General features: G+C 41.5%; 1 protein-coding gene across 1 annotated transcript in view; it reads left to right on the top strand.

Moving 5' to 3' along the window:
* LOC120927021 (bile acid receptor-like) overlaps positions 1-17,679 on the top strand; it is a 104,765-nt gene that overhangs the window by 71,574 nt on the left and 15,512 nt on the right. Inside the window, exons 4-7 of the mRNA XM_040337419.1 lie at positions 3,887-4,027; positions 6,071-6,210; positions 8,649-8,753; positions 14,094-14,193. Of these exons, the coding sequence (XP_040193353.1) occupies positions 3,887-4,027; positions 6,071-6,210; positions 8,649-8,753; positions 14,094-14,193 (486 nt within the window). The remainder of the gene's footprint in view (positions 1-3,886; positions 4,028-6,070; positions 6,211-8,648; positions 8,754-14,093; positions 14,194-17,679) is intronic.

Genomic DNA, 17,679 nt, shown 5'->3' with positions numbered 1-17,679 from the left:
AATACAAAATTTTAATTGATAATCACATTGACAGTATTGACAAAATAATAAATAAATTTGATTGATAAAACATGTGTCGGATAATTAGAACCAAAGGCAGTGGGCCGTGCAGAGTGAATCTGTTGGTATGGATCACTGAAGAACTTCGGTTCGCACTGGTCCACTCTTGGTTCAACCCTTTAACCATGTACAATGTTCCACAATTGGCTCTACTAGTTTTGCGGAGCTTATCCGCTTCATCGGGAGCTTGGAACACATAGAATGGTATTTTGTTCAAATGAGGAGCGCTATAGACAGAGGCACCACCCAAAAGTGCCTACAAAGTCAATTTTTCGCTCCTCTTCCCCCTCAATATTATTACAAAGATAAGCATTTATTTATTCCTTTTATCCAAATGAAAATAAAAATGCTTTAATTGCTTAAAAATATTAGCTAAATTTGGAATTTAATTTTGTCTCTTACTTAAAGTGAAAGTTAACTTCCATCACTGACTCTTACCTATAGGTAAGCCTATAATAAGGCTTACTTATAGGTAGTGTAAATATCTCCTAAACGTGTGCTGTTTAGTAGATATTTAGTAGATATTTAGTAGATATTTACTGTACATGCAGCCAGTGACATCACTGGCGCATACGCTCTGAGGGAACGGCCACCAGTACCATTCCTTCAGAGCCCTGTGCTGTAAACAGTGGCTCCTGCATGCATGCACGGGAGTGACGTCATTGGGGCTCCGGACAGTCACAGAGTTGGAATCCTTGAACCCAGAAGTAAGACGGATGAAGATGTAAGTGGCCTCCAGCTCTGATATCTCGGTGCAGGAGGGCTTAATTTTAAGGTAAGTTTAACATAATATGCTCTTATGCAATGCATACGGGCACATTACAGCTTTACCTTGCAGGGTAAAAATAAAAAAAATGTCCAGCAGTTTACAACCACTTTAAAGTCAATTTAAAACGATATGCCAATTTAAGACTACTCTGTCCATAGGGTGATTTCATTTCAAAAGTTAATATCACTTTGGAGGAAACAAACCTACAAGCAGAACCAACTTGTAATAAAACTATGATACTGGAGGGACTCTGCTCTGTTAATACAATTTGAAATATATTTTTTATATAACAAATTCTGCATGAGCATTGTCCTTACCTCTTGAGTCCTTCTGCATTAACAAAATAGGGCACGTGCCACTCGTAGCTTTACAATTACCTGAAGCAATGATGTCGATTATGCTGTTAAAACATTTTGGACACAAAATTCTGTTTGAATATAGTTTTTAATAAAATATTTCAATATGACAAACCTTTCGTAGAGCATGAGGAAACATTCAAAACCCATGGGAACTAAACGGTTTTGAGAAGATAGACTTTTAAACAACATTTGCAATTTTTGTTTTACTGTTAGGCCTCGTGTACACGATCAGTCCATCCGATGAGAACGGTCCGAAGGACCGTTGTCATCGGTTAACCGATAAAGCTGACTGATGGTCCATCGCGCCTACACACCATCGATTAATTAACCGATCGTGTCAGAACGCGGTGACGTAAAACACAACGACGTGCTGAAAAAAACGAAGTTCAATGCTTCCAAGCATGCGTCAACTTTATTCTGAGCATGCGCGGGTTTTTAACCAATGCTTTTGCATACTAACGATCGGTTTTGACCTATCGGTTAGGCGTCCATCGGTTCAATTTTAAAGAAAGTTTCTATTTTTTTGACCGAAGGTTAACTAACAGATGGGGCCCACACACGATCAGTTTGGACCGATGAAAACGGTCCATCAGACCATTCTCATCGGATGGACCGATCGTGTGTACCCGGCCTACAGGTGAAAAACGGAAATTTGTCCCACCCAGATTGAATGTAATGAGCTGGTCCAACAATGGCAGACATACAATAGATTACAGGGTTTTTCAACATTTCTTATACATGACCTCCTGCATAAGCTAGGGAATTCAAAAAGCTCCTACAGTAAGTGCTGGTCAATGTGTTTCAGCTACCACAGCTCACGATTCACTACACTGTTCGCTCTAGTTGAACCAAGTGCCATTACCTATGCCATTAATATAATGGCCCTCATATGACTTCCCTTGAGTCCTTGAGCTCCTTTATCTCTTTGGTAACCTATGAAGAAGCATAGACTAGACAAACAATAAGGGCCAACTAGTCAGATGTTACTTTTATGACTGCTTAATGTTTAATTATATGAATAGATTTGCATATTTTTTACTGGCAATGGAATTGTTTACCTTTAGGTTCTGGCTATTGGTTTCTTGAGTGCCAAACCTGTGGTGTTACACAGGTTAAGCATGAACCAGACCAACCAGGCATGTGGGCTTGGTAATTCTGTTCTTCAGTGCTCTCATGACCAGAATCTTTAATGTATAGGCAAGATCTTCACCTTCCAAACACCTCAGCTAGAACTGGAGAAGGGGGTTCTAGCTGGAAAAAAAGGCAACAGGGAACTCAAGAGATGTGTGTTCCTGGGGTTTCCTGTAATATTGCTGTCGTTAGCTGATATTTGATAACATACAAAATACATTAGCATGGGAATAGGAATACCAGTTCTCATTCTTTATGTGCTGAGCTGGTAGCATCACTAAGGGGGAGAAACATTAAACTAAAACATGAATTAAATAAGTTAACCTTTCAAGCACCAAAGCTGTAAAGGCATGCAGTATGTACTATAGATGCAGGGTCTTCACAGGGTATCACCTTTTGGCAAAGGTCCACTACCTCAGCCTGGTGTAAGTGCAAAATAAAATCTCTAGTTAATGTGTGGTAAATGTACAATGAAATGTGATGTTTGCTGGATTACGAATAAGGCATATGTTACAGTAAGCGTCTTTCTGTTGGCAAATTTTACCTAACCAGACAAACGTTTATGCATATTTGACTAGGTAATGTGCTCTAGTGTGCTCTATACTTGGGAACAAAGCATTTGATTTACTAAAACTGGAGATTGCAAAATTTGTTGCAGCTCTGCAAGGAGAAACCAATCAGCTTCCAGGTTTTATTGTCAAAGCTTAAAGCGGAGGTCCACCCTAAAAATAAACTTTATATTATCAGGAGCGCCATTAGACTGCGCATGCGCGAGATTGAGAGGTGCATGCTGGTTGACCAGCATGCACCTCTCTTGGGAAAAACAGGAAAAAAAGTGAAGTGGGCATCACCTGCCCACAGTGAACATGGAAATGGCCATAAGAGCGCAAAGGAGATATACAGTAAGTTTTTCCACACATTTATGAAACAATCTTCAAAAATGTATCTGTTTGTAAGAATAGCCTGTGTAATGATGTTCAGATTGCCAAAAATAAATAAAAAATTATGACCGGAGCACCGCTTTAATTTAAATAGTTGAATATAGAAGCTGATTGGCTGTCATGCACAGCTGCACCGGGTTTTGCACTCTCCAGTTTTAGTTAATCAACCCAAATGTCTCTCTTGAATGTGCAGTGAATGTCTTTTTAAAGGTGCCCCCTAATTAGGAAAAATACATTTAAAATAATATTGAAATTTTGATAAAATAAATCTATTAAATCAAATATGAAGAATAGATGTTCAAACTGAACGCCAGTGACTTTGCTATTCCACTTGCAGTTTGTTTTAGTATGTTGACCAAAATAAATCAAATTCATTTCAGACTGAACTACATAGAACCAACAAATTATGAAGTGTATTCATCAATATAGTTCTTATTGGTGGCATTGATAAAAGAAGGCTGTAAAGGCCCAGAGGAAACCAAGTTGAACTTAAATACACATCTTCCTTTCTGTACATCATAGGGGTGTTTTGTCTATGTTTGCTTTATATATACTCTTACATTTTGCATTGTGAAAACACAATTTTGGTATTTTTTGAACACTAATAAAATATTTAACTATTTTAGGTTTTTTCCGTCGTAGCATTACCAAAAATGCTGTATACCGATGTAAGAATGGTGGACATTGTGAAATGGACATGTACATGAGGAGAAAATGTCAAGAGTGTCGATTGAAGAAGTGCAAGGCAGTTGGTATGCTCGCAGAATGTAAGTTAAACATAACATTAACGCATTAAATGTATCTATGCTAATATTAATTCTGCTAATACAAAGGTAGGCAGAAAAACAGCAGCCATTTGCCGGGGCGAAGTGGAATGGCTACCCTGAAGGTGGGCGCCACACGAGGAGAAGACCCAGGAAGATGGCGTCTGCCCCATAAATACCCCTCCCCAGCATCCACAGCGAGGAAGCCTCCTCCTGATAGGCTGCTGGGGAAAAGTATCCAGTCCTTGACTCCACTTCTGCACCCCAGGAACAACAGCATGAACCCACAGCACAGCCAAGCTGGGACATAAGCTCCAAATTTGAACTAATTAACAATGGTCAGAGTCACTTAACTCTTTGACCTCCCTCTAAATTTTAATAGCACCAGTTCTGAAAAGTAACCAGGCGCTACATCTGTTTTTCTGCCTCATCCCCTCCTCCTCTACAACTTTTGTCACATTAAATAAAAATTGAGATCTTGTGTTCCTGCTAAGCACGGATCTCTGTTTTTCCCCAGTTGAAGCACTCCCCCCACAGTTAGAAAGCACCCCCTAGGGACACACTTAACCCTTTGATTGCCCTTGATTTTACCTCCTTCCCTGCCAGTGTCATTAGTACAGTAACAGTGTTTTTTTTTTAAGCACTGATCACTGCAATAATGTCACTGGTCCACAAAAAGTGTCAGTTAGGTGTCTGATTTGTCTGCCGCAATGTCGCAGTCCTGCCAAAAATCACTGATCACCGCCATAACTAGTTAAAAAAAATAAACATTCCATTAAACAAATCCCATAGTTTGTAGACACTATAACTTTTGCGCAAACCAGTGAATATACGCTTATTGGGATTTTTTTTACCAAAATGATGTAGCAGAATACATATTGGCCTAAGAAATTCGTTTTTTTTTTACATTCTTTTTTAATTGGGCATGTTTTAGCTGAAAGTAAAAAATATATATATTGTCTGTCTTTTTTTGTTTGAGGTGCAAAAAAATGAAAACCGCAGAGGTGATCAAATGCCACCAATAGAAAGCTCTATTTGTGTGAAAAAATATACATTTTATTTGGTAGTGTCGCACAAACGCGCAATTGTCAGTTAAAGCAAAGCAGTGCTGTATCACAAAAAAAGGGTCATCAACCCTGTCCGCAGGGCCCACTAACAGGCCAGGTTTTATGTATTACCTTGGGGAGATGCAGACTAGAATACTGCAATCACTGAGCAGCAAATTATATCACCTGTGATGCATTTCAGTTATCTTGCAAACCTGGCCTGTTAGTGGGCCCTGAGGACAGGGTTGATGACCACAGCTTATCTGACAAAAACTCGTTCAAGCAACTTTGTACTTGAAAAAGTCAACGCTGGAGTCCATACATAATCCACAGAATTTATTTATTAAAAATCAAGTGGTCCAGTATAGAGCAGAAAGCTTGTTCATGTAAGTATGTGACCACATTAATCATATATACGTTTTTGTCACATAGAAAGGCAAGCTGAAGTTTACAAAAGCAGGACAGAAGGGGGGTGAAACAGTTAAAAAATGATTCTTACTGCTGTGTTCACAGCGATTGATCTCTTCTATTAACAATTACAGCTATCAGAGGGTGCAGAGCTATTTGGAGCAGCCATGTATACTGTGCTTTTGAACTGAGCCAACCAGACGGCTTGATACACCTTCATTAAAAGATGAAACAGCCATCCAAGGGCTATTTTTGGAGTAACGTTTATAAATTTCACTCCATAAATATATGATGTCCGGCTCCTCATCTGTTTTTTTTTTAAATATAATGACAAGGAAGTGGTTAAGCCACTTGCTTTTTTTTGTTTTTTTTCATACAACATTTGTAGTTTGTTTGCTCATTTGGTGTACCATACATTCCCCAAACCCCCCAAAAAACTGTCTATAATGCATACCATCACAAAACAATTCTGCACCATAGAACTACTGTATGTCATTTACAAGAAAATAATGGAATTATATTTGACACTCTGTATTTTTAACTTAATAAATATAATTAATTATACCTGATATGTCTTTGTGTTTTATGATAGGTTTGTTGACCGAAGTGCAATGCAAATCAAAAAGGTTACGAAAAAACTGTAAACAAAACAATTCAGTTTTTCGTAATGTGAAAGTGGAAGATGATGGATGTGATAACAGACAAGTAACATCAACTACAAAACCAGCAAAAGTAAGAGCCAGTTTCATGTTGACAGATCCAGAGGATATGCACCACTGCACCATAGGCCTTTTATCAACTTTAAAGTGGTTGTTAACTCTCAAAAAAACAACAACCTGCCAGACAAAGGCATAATGAGCTAGTATGCATTGCATACATTCATTATGAAATACTTACCTTAGATCAAAGCTGTTGCAGTGGTCCCCGTACACTGGTCCGGCCGCCGGTCACAGCACAGCTACTGAAGAAATGTCAAGAGTGAGACGTTTCTTCAGTGCGCAAAATGAAATATCCAATTTCCCTATCAACATGACTAAAAAAATAAAAATGTTTAAAACATTATTTATAGTCGTTTCAAATCCCATCCATGGCACTACCTGCCTGGAGTTTGCATGTTCTCCTTGTGCCTGCGCGGGTTTCCTTGGGGTACTTAATTGGCTCTTTTCTAAATTGGCCCTTATTTCTGTATGCATGAATATGAGTAAGGGACCTTAGCTTGTAGGGTAGGGACTAATGTGAATGTACAATATATATATGTAAAACGCTGCATAAATTGACAGCGCTATATAAGCAACTGTAATAAATAAATAAATAGTTATGGTCAAAATAAAGTATGCATACAGAAAGCTAAATTTAGAATAAGACACAGATTATCCATTCTAATGATCTTTCAAGGATGGAGAGAGGCTTTACACTACAAAAGAACATGTGTCAATGTACAGTATTCTTCTTAAAACTAAACTTTAAGCAGTGGGGCTCCCCTGCTCTGCAATGGTTACATGCTCATTTTGTCTAGGGGTAGAGGGATAGACAGTCACAGTTTACCATATTTCTCTCCCCATCAACTAGCACTCGGCTCCTTGGTGTGGGTGGGCCCTCAATGTCCTCATGTACAATGTAGGACTGCTAATCCTGCATTGAAATTAATTACTACAAAATGCCTGTGACTGGCGTGTAGTGGAGAGAAGTGGATTTGGGGGACTGATCGTACAGCACAAAAGAAAATTGCAGGAGAAAGGGATAAGGTCAGTATAGCTGCTTATGCCCATAGAAATAACAAGCATTTAACCCTTGTAGTGCAAGGGGTTCCACTGCAATTCTTTCCTTTAACAAAGAAAAATGTATTGGTATGAAAGTAAAGTACCGTATTTGCTGGCGTATAAGACGACCCCCCTAATTTTCCAGGAAAAATGTTGGTTTTGGGATATACTCGCCATATAAGACTACCCCCTTCCTACTAGTCTTTCTGGAAGCTGAGGGGTAGCCGGAACAACCACTGACAAATACAACCGCTGACAGAAACAGGCTGTTTTCAAATCTCACTGTGCCATTACATGCCTCACTGTGCCATTACATTACATTACATGCCTCACTGTGCCATTACATTACATTACATGCCTCCACTGTGCCATTACATTACATGCCTCCACTGTGCCATCACTTGCACCCACTGTGCCATCACTTGCCTCCACTGTGCCATCACTTGCCCCCACTGTGCCGGCCAAGACGATCTCCCTATCCTATTTTTTTGCAGATTCTGGCTTCCAGGCTGCGGGCATCCATGATTCAAAAGCCGCGCCTTCTCCTCAGACTGTTCCGTGATAGGCGGAACACAAATTTTCCCAGCAGGGACTCTGTTCAGTGTTCCGCCTATCACGGATGTCCTCTCGTCCGAGGATGAGAAGGTATCCGTGATAGGCGGAACAGAGGCCCTGCTGGGAAAATTTGTGTTACGCCTATCACGGAACAGTCTCAGGAGGAGGCGTGGCTTTTGAATCATGGATGCCCGCAGCCTGACGGAGTCACGGAGACTGTCATCGGCGTATAAGACGACCCCCGACTTTGGATGCATTTTTTTGCATCCAAAAGGTCGTCTTATATGCCGGAAAATACTGTATGCAGATTAAGAATTAATTTTACAGGGTCAAGACATAATACAGATAGCATCTACAGAATACTGTGTATGGAAAATGGGATTAATGTTAGTAGTGCTGAGCTTTAAGTTTGTCAATTCGGGAATATTTCTGAAATAAAAAAGTATTTACAAGCTCTAAGGCCCCTTTTACACGGTTGGACTGTTAGTTTTGCTAACGGACCTGAACGGTCGCTCCATGCAAGCCTGTGGGGCGTCGGATGTCAGTGGTGACATGTCCGCTGACATCTGACCTGATCCGAGAAAATCAGACGTATGGCAATACGTCGCCATCTATCCATGGCAGATCGGATCTCCATAGAAGACAACAGTCCTGGACAAGCCCCTCCCTGCTCAGTAAGCAGAGAGGGACCTGTCATCCGCCGGCTCAGCGGAGATCAGCGGAGAGATCTCCCGCTGAGCTGGCGGACTCCGTAGCGACAGAGTCTGCCTCGTGTGAATGAGGGCTTATACTGTCTATAAAGGTTAATTTTCACTGGGCATGCACAGATATTTACAAATATTGTACATTCAACAGGTTATACCTCGTTTGGAACTGACTGCTGAGGACTGTAAGCTGATTGATCATATAGTAGCCGCATACCAAAAATGTGGAATCCCGCTGGATGATCACAAGTTATTTGTAAGTATTTGTTGTGATATTACAAAGTCAAAAAGTACATGCAACCTCAAAGGTCATCTATACAATTGCTAATCTATACCTTTTACCTATAATAGTACTTAGTTATTTCAATTTAGGGGTTCAGATTTAATGCTGGCTTAATTTCCTAAAGTGGTTGTAAACCTTTAAAATATAATATAAACAAAGCATATCCTTCTATAGTGTGTACTATTCTCAGTTCAGAGCACTAATGCCCCATACACACGAGCGTAATTTCTGCCAGCAAAAGTCTGATGTGAGCTTTTCATCAGAAATTCTGACCGTGTGTATGCTCCATCATATTTTTGCTGTCGGAATTTCTGCCAGCAAAAGTTTGAGAGCATCCAACTTTTACTGACGGAAATTCTGCTTGTGTGTACAGGGCATAAGTGTAATTTCTGTCTGCTGCCTTGTTCCTCTTCTATCTATATGAGTCACTTCTGACAAGTTTTCCTGAAACAAAGAGGTAAAAAAGGTGATGAGGAGGGAGCTCCAACACACAGCCTGTGATTAACAGCCTCAGCTTTGTTTCTGTGTGCTGTGTGCAGGGGAGGTATGCTCCTTCCCTCCAATCAGCTCTCAGCTCTCTTCACTGAAATCTGCAGAATGTAACTTCAGCCTCATGCCACCTGATTTTTGAAAGCTCAGACATGCTTTAACATTCTGGACTTTGTACTGTATGGCGGTAGAGAAGAGAAAACTGCAGATAAAGAGGTACACCTTATGTACTTGTACTTGTTTCCTCTTTGGGTATTACCTTGGGTCAGTCACTTCACTGGGTATATGTAAGAGTTTATAACTACTTTAACATTGCCCCTGACATTTGTAAATATATTCTTATAATGAATAGTTGAGCTCTGGGTAGATATGGAAAGCTATCACTTAAACCACTCAGCAAACATACCTTATCCTCCTTTGATATCAGCCTTCTGTAATTGCCTACAATTAGGAGCTCAGAATAGGGAGAGCAATGCTATACAAAACGGAGAATGATTAAATCATTAGTGTACTGCTGTTTCTTCACTGTCCAATCAAAGGGCAAAGCCAAGGCCAGGAAGTTTTACTCAATTGCAGAATAGTATATAGTAGTATATAGGGGTCAACTGATTATCGAGGGCTGATATTCAAATTTTTTAAAATTATCAGTATCGGTCAGAAACATACCGATATTGCAGATATTGGTCGGACCTCCTCCCACTATCCCACCCCCCCGGTACTCACTGCAGTCTCTGCCAACCTCTGTCAGTGGTGTGGCGGGCAGAAGAGAGATGACATCATCTCTCACTGCCCGCCTCGCATTACTGCTGTTCCGCCCCTACAGCAGGGCCGCGAAGGCTGCGCTTGACAGAGCTGCAGCCATGGGCGAGCAGAGAGATAGTTACATCATATATCACCACCCACTCACATGTGGAAGTTTAACCGCTCAGACGGGAGAGGCTGCCAGAAGTAGTGTAAGTAGCGACAAGCTGTATATGGGTGGCAGGTGACACGCTGCATCTGGGTGGCAGGTGACAGTGGCAAGTGACATGCTGCATCTGAGTGGCAAGTGACATGCTGCATCTGGTGGCAGGTGACAGTGATGTACAAAATATTGGCACCTGATATCATCTATCGACCTGAAAGGCAGCCAAAAAAAAGTATCGGCCCTGAAAAAACAATAGCGGTCGACCCCTAGTAGTATACAAGATAGTGTATAGAGGGGTGCTTGCATTACAAGACTGGTTGATAAGAATTAAAAATCTTTTAACAGGTAAAACCATTATGTATTGGCCTTGAGTTTAAATGAAAACATATTTTTTAGTCATTAAAAAGTACATACAGTATAAACACACAATTTATTCTGAATTATACATTACTTCCTGTTACTCCAATTAACATAGTTAATACAGAGGCAAGACATTACTAAGAACAGTATGTCAACCTAGCAGTAAAACATTTTACATACTGCATATGTACTGCATATGTTCACAAATGCATTAAAATTACACGTGTGTATTCAAACAATGAAAATGCTGTTCTGATGCTCTTCTAGAAACACTGTTCACTTCTTCAAAAGAACAATAGATTGCTTCACAATAAATAGTTAGTCGCTGGTTATAAATCTACCAGGGATCCAAATATCAATCCTCTGTTCCACATTATAAATCACATTCATAAAAAAGCATTCCACATCACATACAAATCAGTAAGAGTTATGGTACAGAAAATATCCAGTGCCTTGAAAATTATTTATACCCCTTGAAATTTTCCACATTTTGTCATGTTACAACCAAAAACGTAATTGTATTTTATTGGGATTTTATGTGATAGACCAACACAAAGTGGCACATCAGTTTGAGGTGGAGGGAAAATGATAAATGATATTCATTTTTTTTTACAAATAAATATGTGAAAAGTGTGGCGTGCATTTGTATTCAGCCCCTTTTACTCTGATACGCCTAACTAAAATCTAGTGGAACCAATTGCCCCTAGAAGTCACGTAAATAGAGTAAATAGAGTCCACCTGTGTGTAATTTAATCTCAGTATAAATACAGCTGTTCTGAGAAGCCTCCAGAGGTTTGTTAGAGAATCTTAGTGAACAAACAGCTTCATGAAGTCCAAAGAACACACCAGACAGGTCAGGGACATAGTTGTGGAGAAGTTTAAAGCAGGGTTAGGTTATAAAAAAAATATTCCAAGCTTTGAACATCTCACAGAGCACTGTTTATTCCAAATTTCAAGAGGTATTAATACTTTTTTCAAGGCACTGTATTGCACAAGGGTTTTGTAGTAATGCAACAGAACAGATCATTACTGGAGCACAGTATGTCACAGGAGCATAAAACCTAGGACAGATTTTGAAACACATATTCTAACAACAAATGCAGTATTAAACAAGCATGTCGCACAGAAGATGTCAAATACACCATGTAATGAGATTAGAAAAAGCTGAGAGCAGAACAGTATGTAGATAAAGTATTAGAGGGCGAGTCTGAGCAACTTCTAGTTATTTCTAGTAGTGAGTCAGGTTTGGTAACATTACTGTTGCCACACATACATGTAGCAGGTGTTAGGCAGGACCATTTTTGTGGTTTGTTAAAAACGAATGGCCCAAAGTAGGTAGTACAATTCAAAGTAATGGACACAGTGTGGTGGCAGTAACTCACACAGACAGGTGCAATGGAAACGTTGTATTAAATTAAAGCAACAACAGTTCACAACAACCCAGGGGGATGCCGCCAACTATGCGAAGATGACAGGTATCAACTGTGTGGACAGCCTTTGTTAAGACAGCAGATTGCGGACTGGCTGTCCAGTGGCCCAAACGGGTAGATGTCCAAAGGAGTTCCCACCCTACACTTTCTCTCCTCATCAGGAACCTTTACCTTTCGCTAGAACTGTCCCTAACAGATGGGGTACCTGTTCCTACTCTACCAACTCCCAAAAAGCACCTGGGAGCCAGGGCACTAAGTAGGCTCTGCCTGACCCAAGATGGCTGCTGGAGTCACATGGGGCATCAGCATCCAATCGGGTGCTTCCCCAGCGACACAGGAAACCTTAGAGGAACTGTGTTTCCCTTCATGTCCTCTTCAATTGCAGTGTCACTGCAGAAGAGCACCATCTGCAGTGGAGAAAGTAGACTGCACCTGCCTAAAAGCAGGAGATTCAAAGCTAGCTTATGTGGTTCATTGTCTCAAAGGATTGCAAGACAGTGTATACACACACATACTGTACATCTACACACACACACACACACACACACATATATATATATACTGTATATGTGTGTATTTTGGTAAAGACAGACAGAAAACTGTTAAAAATGTATGCAAACATTTAAATTAAAAAGAAAAAGCACCAAATACCATAATGGTTACTGTTTGAAAGTTAATTTTCAGTGCACTTAAAAAAGAAGTATGGGTTTAAGTAAAAAAAATATATATATATATTATATATATATATATATATATATATATATATATATATATATATATATTATATATATATATATATACTCTCCTACGTGGATGCAGCATCAATCCGATGCTGCATCTGTCCCATGGTGGCTCTAAGAGAACTAAGCAATCAAACCCAGCAGATCGCTTTGCTTAGTTTTCGGTCTTCGGGGTGCAGAGAGCTGGTCACTGTCTTTTACTGACTCTCTGCTCTGCCCCTGGAGTGCTGGGCTGGGGAAGGGGCAGGAGTGATTGGCTTAGTTTCCCAGCGGCTTGCTGAGAGGCTGAGCCAGCTACCGGTCCAGGCATCTGAGTGAATATTTTCAGAGCCTTACCAGCTCTGTCACATCAGCCAACAGTGGGCTCCTGTACTCCTGTGATCCATAAGTACAGCCAAAAAAGCCAAGAAGCTCCTTTAAACTGTTACTGCCTACAGTGCAAAATATTCTTTGTATTTGCTTCTGCTGTTGGTCAATACTGGCCAAAGTTTTAATAAAGTATAGTGATAACCCTGCTGGAAATATACAGGTTACCTTAACCTGTTCAGTGGTTTCCAACCCTGATACTCGAGGGATCCCAATACAGAAGAGCTCTGATCAGACCCTCTTAAACATTTACAATCTATCTTCTCCTTAGGCCCCATGTACAAGGGATGCTGCTAAACGTTCAGAGGCAGTTGGATGCTTTTTTCAACTGCCCCTGAACTCATTCAATGTTTTTCTATGTGACCATGTACACAGTCTCGTTTATTGCTGTTTTTAGGCAGTTGCGTTTAACAGCGTTTCTTTGAAAGCAAAAAATGGGTTCAGACGCAAAAGATTTCCACGTTTCAGATGCCAAACGCGACTAAACGAAGCTAAACGTGGTAACCCACGTTTAGCAGCATTTCGCTTATATGCATTTTTCATTTTTGGCTATTGAAAAAAATATATATATATTTTTGTATTGAAACGCTTCTAAATGCAAACGCAGCAAAACGCGGCATGTAAACACGGTAAAACGGACGTTTAAAACGTGGGTTACTATCTGTCATGTTTCATGCTAATTTAGGAGCAGTTGTAAAAGCGTCCCGTGTACATGGAACCTTAGCCATACCATTTTGGGCCTCCCCCACCAGGGATTGTCTAAAGTCAGATAAACATTCATAAACTAGTGACTGACTGCTGTCCTCATACAACTACTACCTACACACACTATATGCTGTAGTGATGAGGTTGGTGGAGGAGCCACAGAGAATAATGGGGGAAGCAGGCATCAAACACAATTACCCTACGCAATTTTTCTTTTTGGTAGTAGTCGGAATTATCATTTTGTTTGTTCATTTTAAATGTACTTAAACAATTCTGACATCTACTTTTGTTTGTCTTTTTGTTGGTTTTGGCTCAGCTAGAAGAATCAGCAAACCCAGAAGAGATATTTTACCACATATCAGAAGCAGCGGTGATGCATGTACAAATGCTTGTGGAATTTACGAAAAAATTACCAGGTGTGTTAATTTATGGAACACAGTTGCAATTGGTTGACACATTTTTTGTAATGTATATGGCATTGGTCACTAATACCACCATGCTCTATATGCATCTGTTATCTAAAGATTGCTTTTTAAATTAATTTTTGTCAATTTCAATATTTTTTGCATTTTATCTAAAGCCAAAAGCAAGATCTTTGCCATTTTTTTTCAATTGTACTCTATGTTATGAATGCCAGTGAAATATCAGCCATGTCAGGGGATATTTTATAACAAGCATGAAAATCTCCATGAGAGATAACAAGCTCTTTCAATGTTATAAATGCTAGTTAATTGGGGATAACCTAACGTCCTAAACTAATTATTGCATTGAGGCAACTGATTGAGGGAGGATCACACTGTTTGTCACTAGGGATGAGCCGAACACCCCCCGTTCGGTTCGCACCAGAACCTTCGAACGGACCAAACGTTCACGCGAACATTTAGAACCCCATTGACGTCTATGAGACTGGAACGTTCGAATTCAAAAGTGCTCATTTTAAAGCCTAATATGCAAGTTATTGTCGGAAAACGGGTTTGAGAACCCAGGTCTTGCCCCAGGGAACATGTATCAATGGAAAAAAAAGTTTTAAAAACGGTCCTGTTTTCTGGAGCAGTGATTTTAATGATGCTTAAAGTGAAAAAAATAAATAAAAAATTCCTTTAAATATCATACCTGCTGGGTGTCTATAGTATGTCTGTGAAGTGGCACGTGTTTAGAACTGTCCCTGCACAAAATGAGATTACTATAAGAAAAAAGTAATTTAAAACTGCTTGCGACTTAAATGTAATGTCTGGTCCCTGCAATATGGATGAAAATCATTGAGAAAAATAGCATGGGTTTTCCCCAACTCCCCCCAGGTCATAACAAGCCCCTTTGGCCCTATATACTTCGAACAGCAGTATATAGGCGGTAAAAACAAGACAGGGACTGTAGGTTTGTTGTTAAGTAGAATCTGTTTGTAATTGTGAACTGGTACTTTTTTAAAGTATAGCTCCAGCCATAAAAAAAATTTTAAGCTTTTCTGAGAACATAGAGAAGGGTTATCACCCCTTTAACATCTGTTTTGCTGTCTGTGTGCATCTGTTCAGAAGATTGCAATTCACTTTCTGTCCCAATGACAAATGTTTTTTTTTCCGAAAATGTGGGTTTTTTAGTGAAACAAGGATTGGTGATAAAGCATCAGTGGACAGGAGACACCTCTTATAGAAGATAATTTCCCTTCCTAGGGGTATATTTCCTCTCACTTCCTGTTGTCTCCTTCCGTTTGCAAGTAGGAGTCGTTTGTAAGGACGGGTACTCACGAACAAACATGTACGGTGAAAGCGGTCCGTCAGACCGTTTTCACCGTACATGTCTGCCAGAAGGCTTCTGTACGATGGTTGTACACACCATCATACAGAAGTCCGCGCGTAAACAATACGCGGGGCGTGTCCGCGTCGTCGCCGCGACGATGACGCGGAGACGTGGGCGGGCCTGCCATTTAAAGGCTTCCACGCATGCGTCGAAGTCATTCGACGCATGCGAGGGACGGCGGGCGCCTGGACATGTACGGTAGGTCTGTACTGACGACCGTACATGTCCGAGCGGGCAGGATTCCAGCGGACGGTTTTAAAACACGTCCAGGAATATTTGTCCACTGGGAAAAGGCCCGGCGGGCAAATGTTTGCTGGAATTCGGCCCGCTCGCGCCCACACACGACCAAACATGTCTGCTGAAACTGGCCCGCGGACCAGTTTCAGCATACATGTTTGGTCGTGTGTACGGGGCCTTAGTTGGATGTTTGAAAGTAGGGGCCTGCCGTATATACTCTGCATAAATTTGGGCCCTAGGTGTTGGTGTTGCCACAACACTGTAAGCCCTCACAGTTAGTCTTGTCAGTTAGTCGTGTGAACTATTATATCAAGAACTGTAATTACATGCCATTGTTGAACAGGGGAAAAACAATTGGGCCTTTGTTGGTGGTGGTGGTGGTGGTGCTGGTGCCACAACTCTGTAAGCCCTCACAATTACTCTTGGTGGGCACAGGAATGGGCCCTGCTGTGAAATATTAGACCAAGAATTGTAATCACATGCCCCTGTTGAACAGGGGCAAAAAAATTGGGTCTCTGTTGGTGGTGGTGGTGGTGCTGGTGCCACAACACTGCAACCCCTCACAGATACTCTAGTTGGAGCGCAGGAATGAGCCCGCTGCAAAGTATTGCATCAAAAATTGTAATTACACACCCCTGTTAAACAGGGGCAGAAAAATTGGGCCTTAGGCACTGGTGCTGGTGCCACAACACTGCAACCCCTCACAGATACTCTAGTTGGAGCACAGGAATGAGCCCACTGCAAAGTATTGCATCAAAAATTGTAATTACACACCCCTGTTAAACAGGGGCAGAAAAATTGGGCCTGAGGCCCCGTACACACGACCGGATCTGTCCTCTGATATTTGTCCGACGGACAGTTTCAGCGGACAGATCCGGTCGTGTGTAGGCCCGACTGGACAATTGTCCGGCGGATCGGACAGTTTCCAGCGGACAAAAATTTCTTAGCATGCTAAGAAATCTGTCTGCTGGAAACCTGTCCGTCGGACGTGTTGGGTCGTCTGTACAGACTCACCGGAAACGTCCGACCGACCGCCATCCCTCGCATGCGTCGTACTGATTCGACGCATGGGTGGAAGCTTTGAACCTCAAGGCTGCCCACGTCGCCGCGACGGCGCGGCCACGCCCCGCGTATTGTTTACGCGCGGATTTCTGTCTGATGGTGTGTACAACCATCAGACAGAAATCTCCGGGCGGACATGTCCGCTGAAAACGGTCCGGCGGACCGTTTTCAGCGGATTGTCCGTCCGTGTGCACGGGGCCTTAGGCACTGGTGCTGGTGCCCAGAACCAAAAATGTTCTTACAAGCTATCAGCATGGTCATTGAGGAGGAAAAGGATAGTCACTCAGCATAACAGGATAGTCACTCAGCATCAGCATAGGCAGTCTTGAAGGGATCTGACATTTCAAAAAAATGTATTCAGTTACATCAGCATCAGGTGCTTGGTAGCTGGTGGTGATCCAAGCCTGGTTCATTTTTATGAAGGTCAGTCGATCGACCGAGTCGAAGGAGAGGCGCACCCTGTGATCGGTCACAAAGCCTCCAGCAGCACTGAATGTGCGTTTTGAGAGAACGATGGATGCAGGACAAGCCAGTAGCTCAATTGCGTACTGTGCAAGCTCTGGCCAGTGATCCATCCTCAAGACCCAGTAAGCCAGAGGATTTTCGGTGGGAAAGGTGTCCAAGTCTGATCTTGCCCCTAGGTAGTCCGGCACCATGTAAAACAGACACTGGCGATGGTTGCTGGAACCGATCATACCTTGGGGCTGCGGACTAAAAAATTGTCTGGAGGCATCGCTCAGACGGCCACCTTCTCCACCGCTCCTTCTGTGACTGACCGAAGCCTCAGCAACAAGTTGTCCAGGACCAGG

The sequence above is a fragment of the Rana temporaria genome, chromosome 2 (assembly GCF_905171775.1).
Source record: "Rana temporaria chromosome 2, aRanTem1.1, whole genome shotgun sequence".
Taxonomy (NCBI): Eukaryota; Metazoa; Chordata; class Amphibia; order Anura; family Ranidae; genus Rana; species Rana temporaria.
Note: the sequence above shows the minus strand (reverse complement) of the source record. Positions and strands in the feature narration are given on the sequence as shown.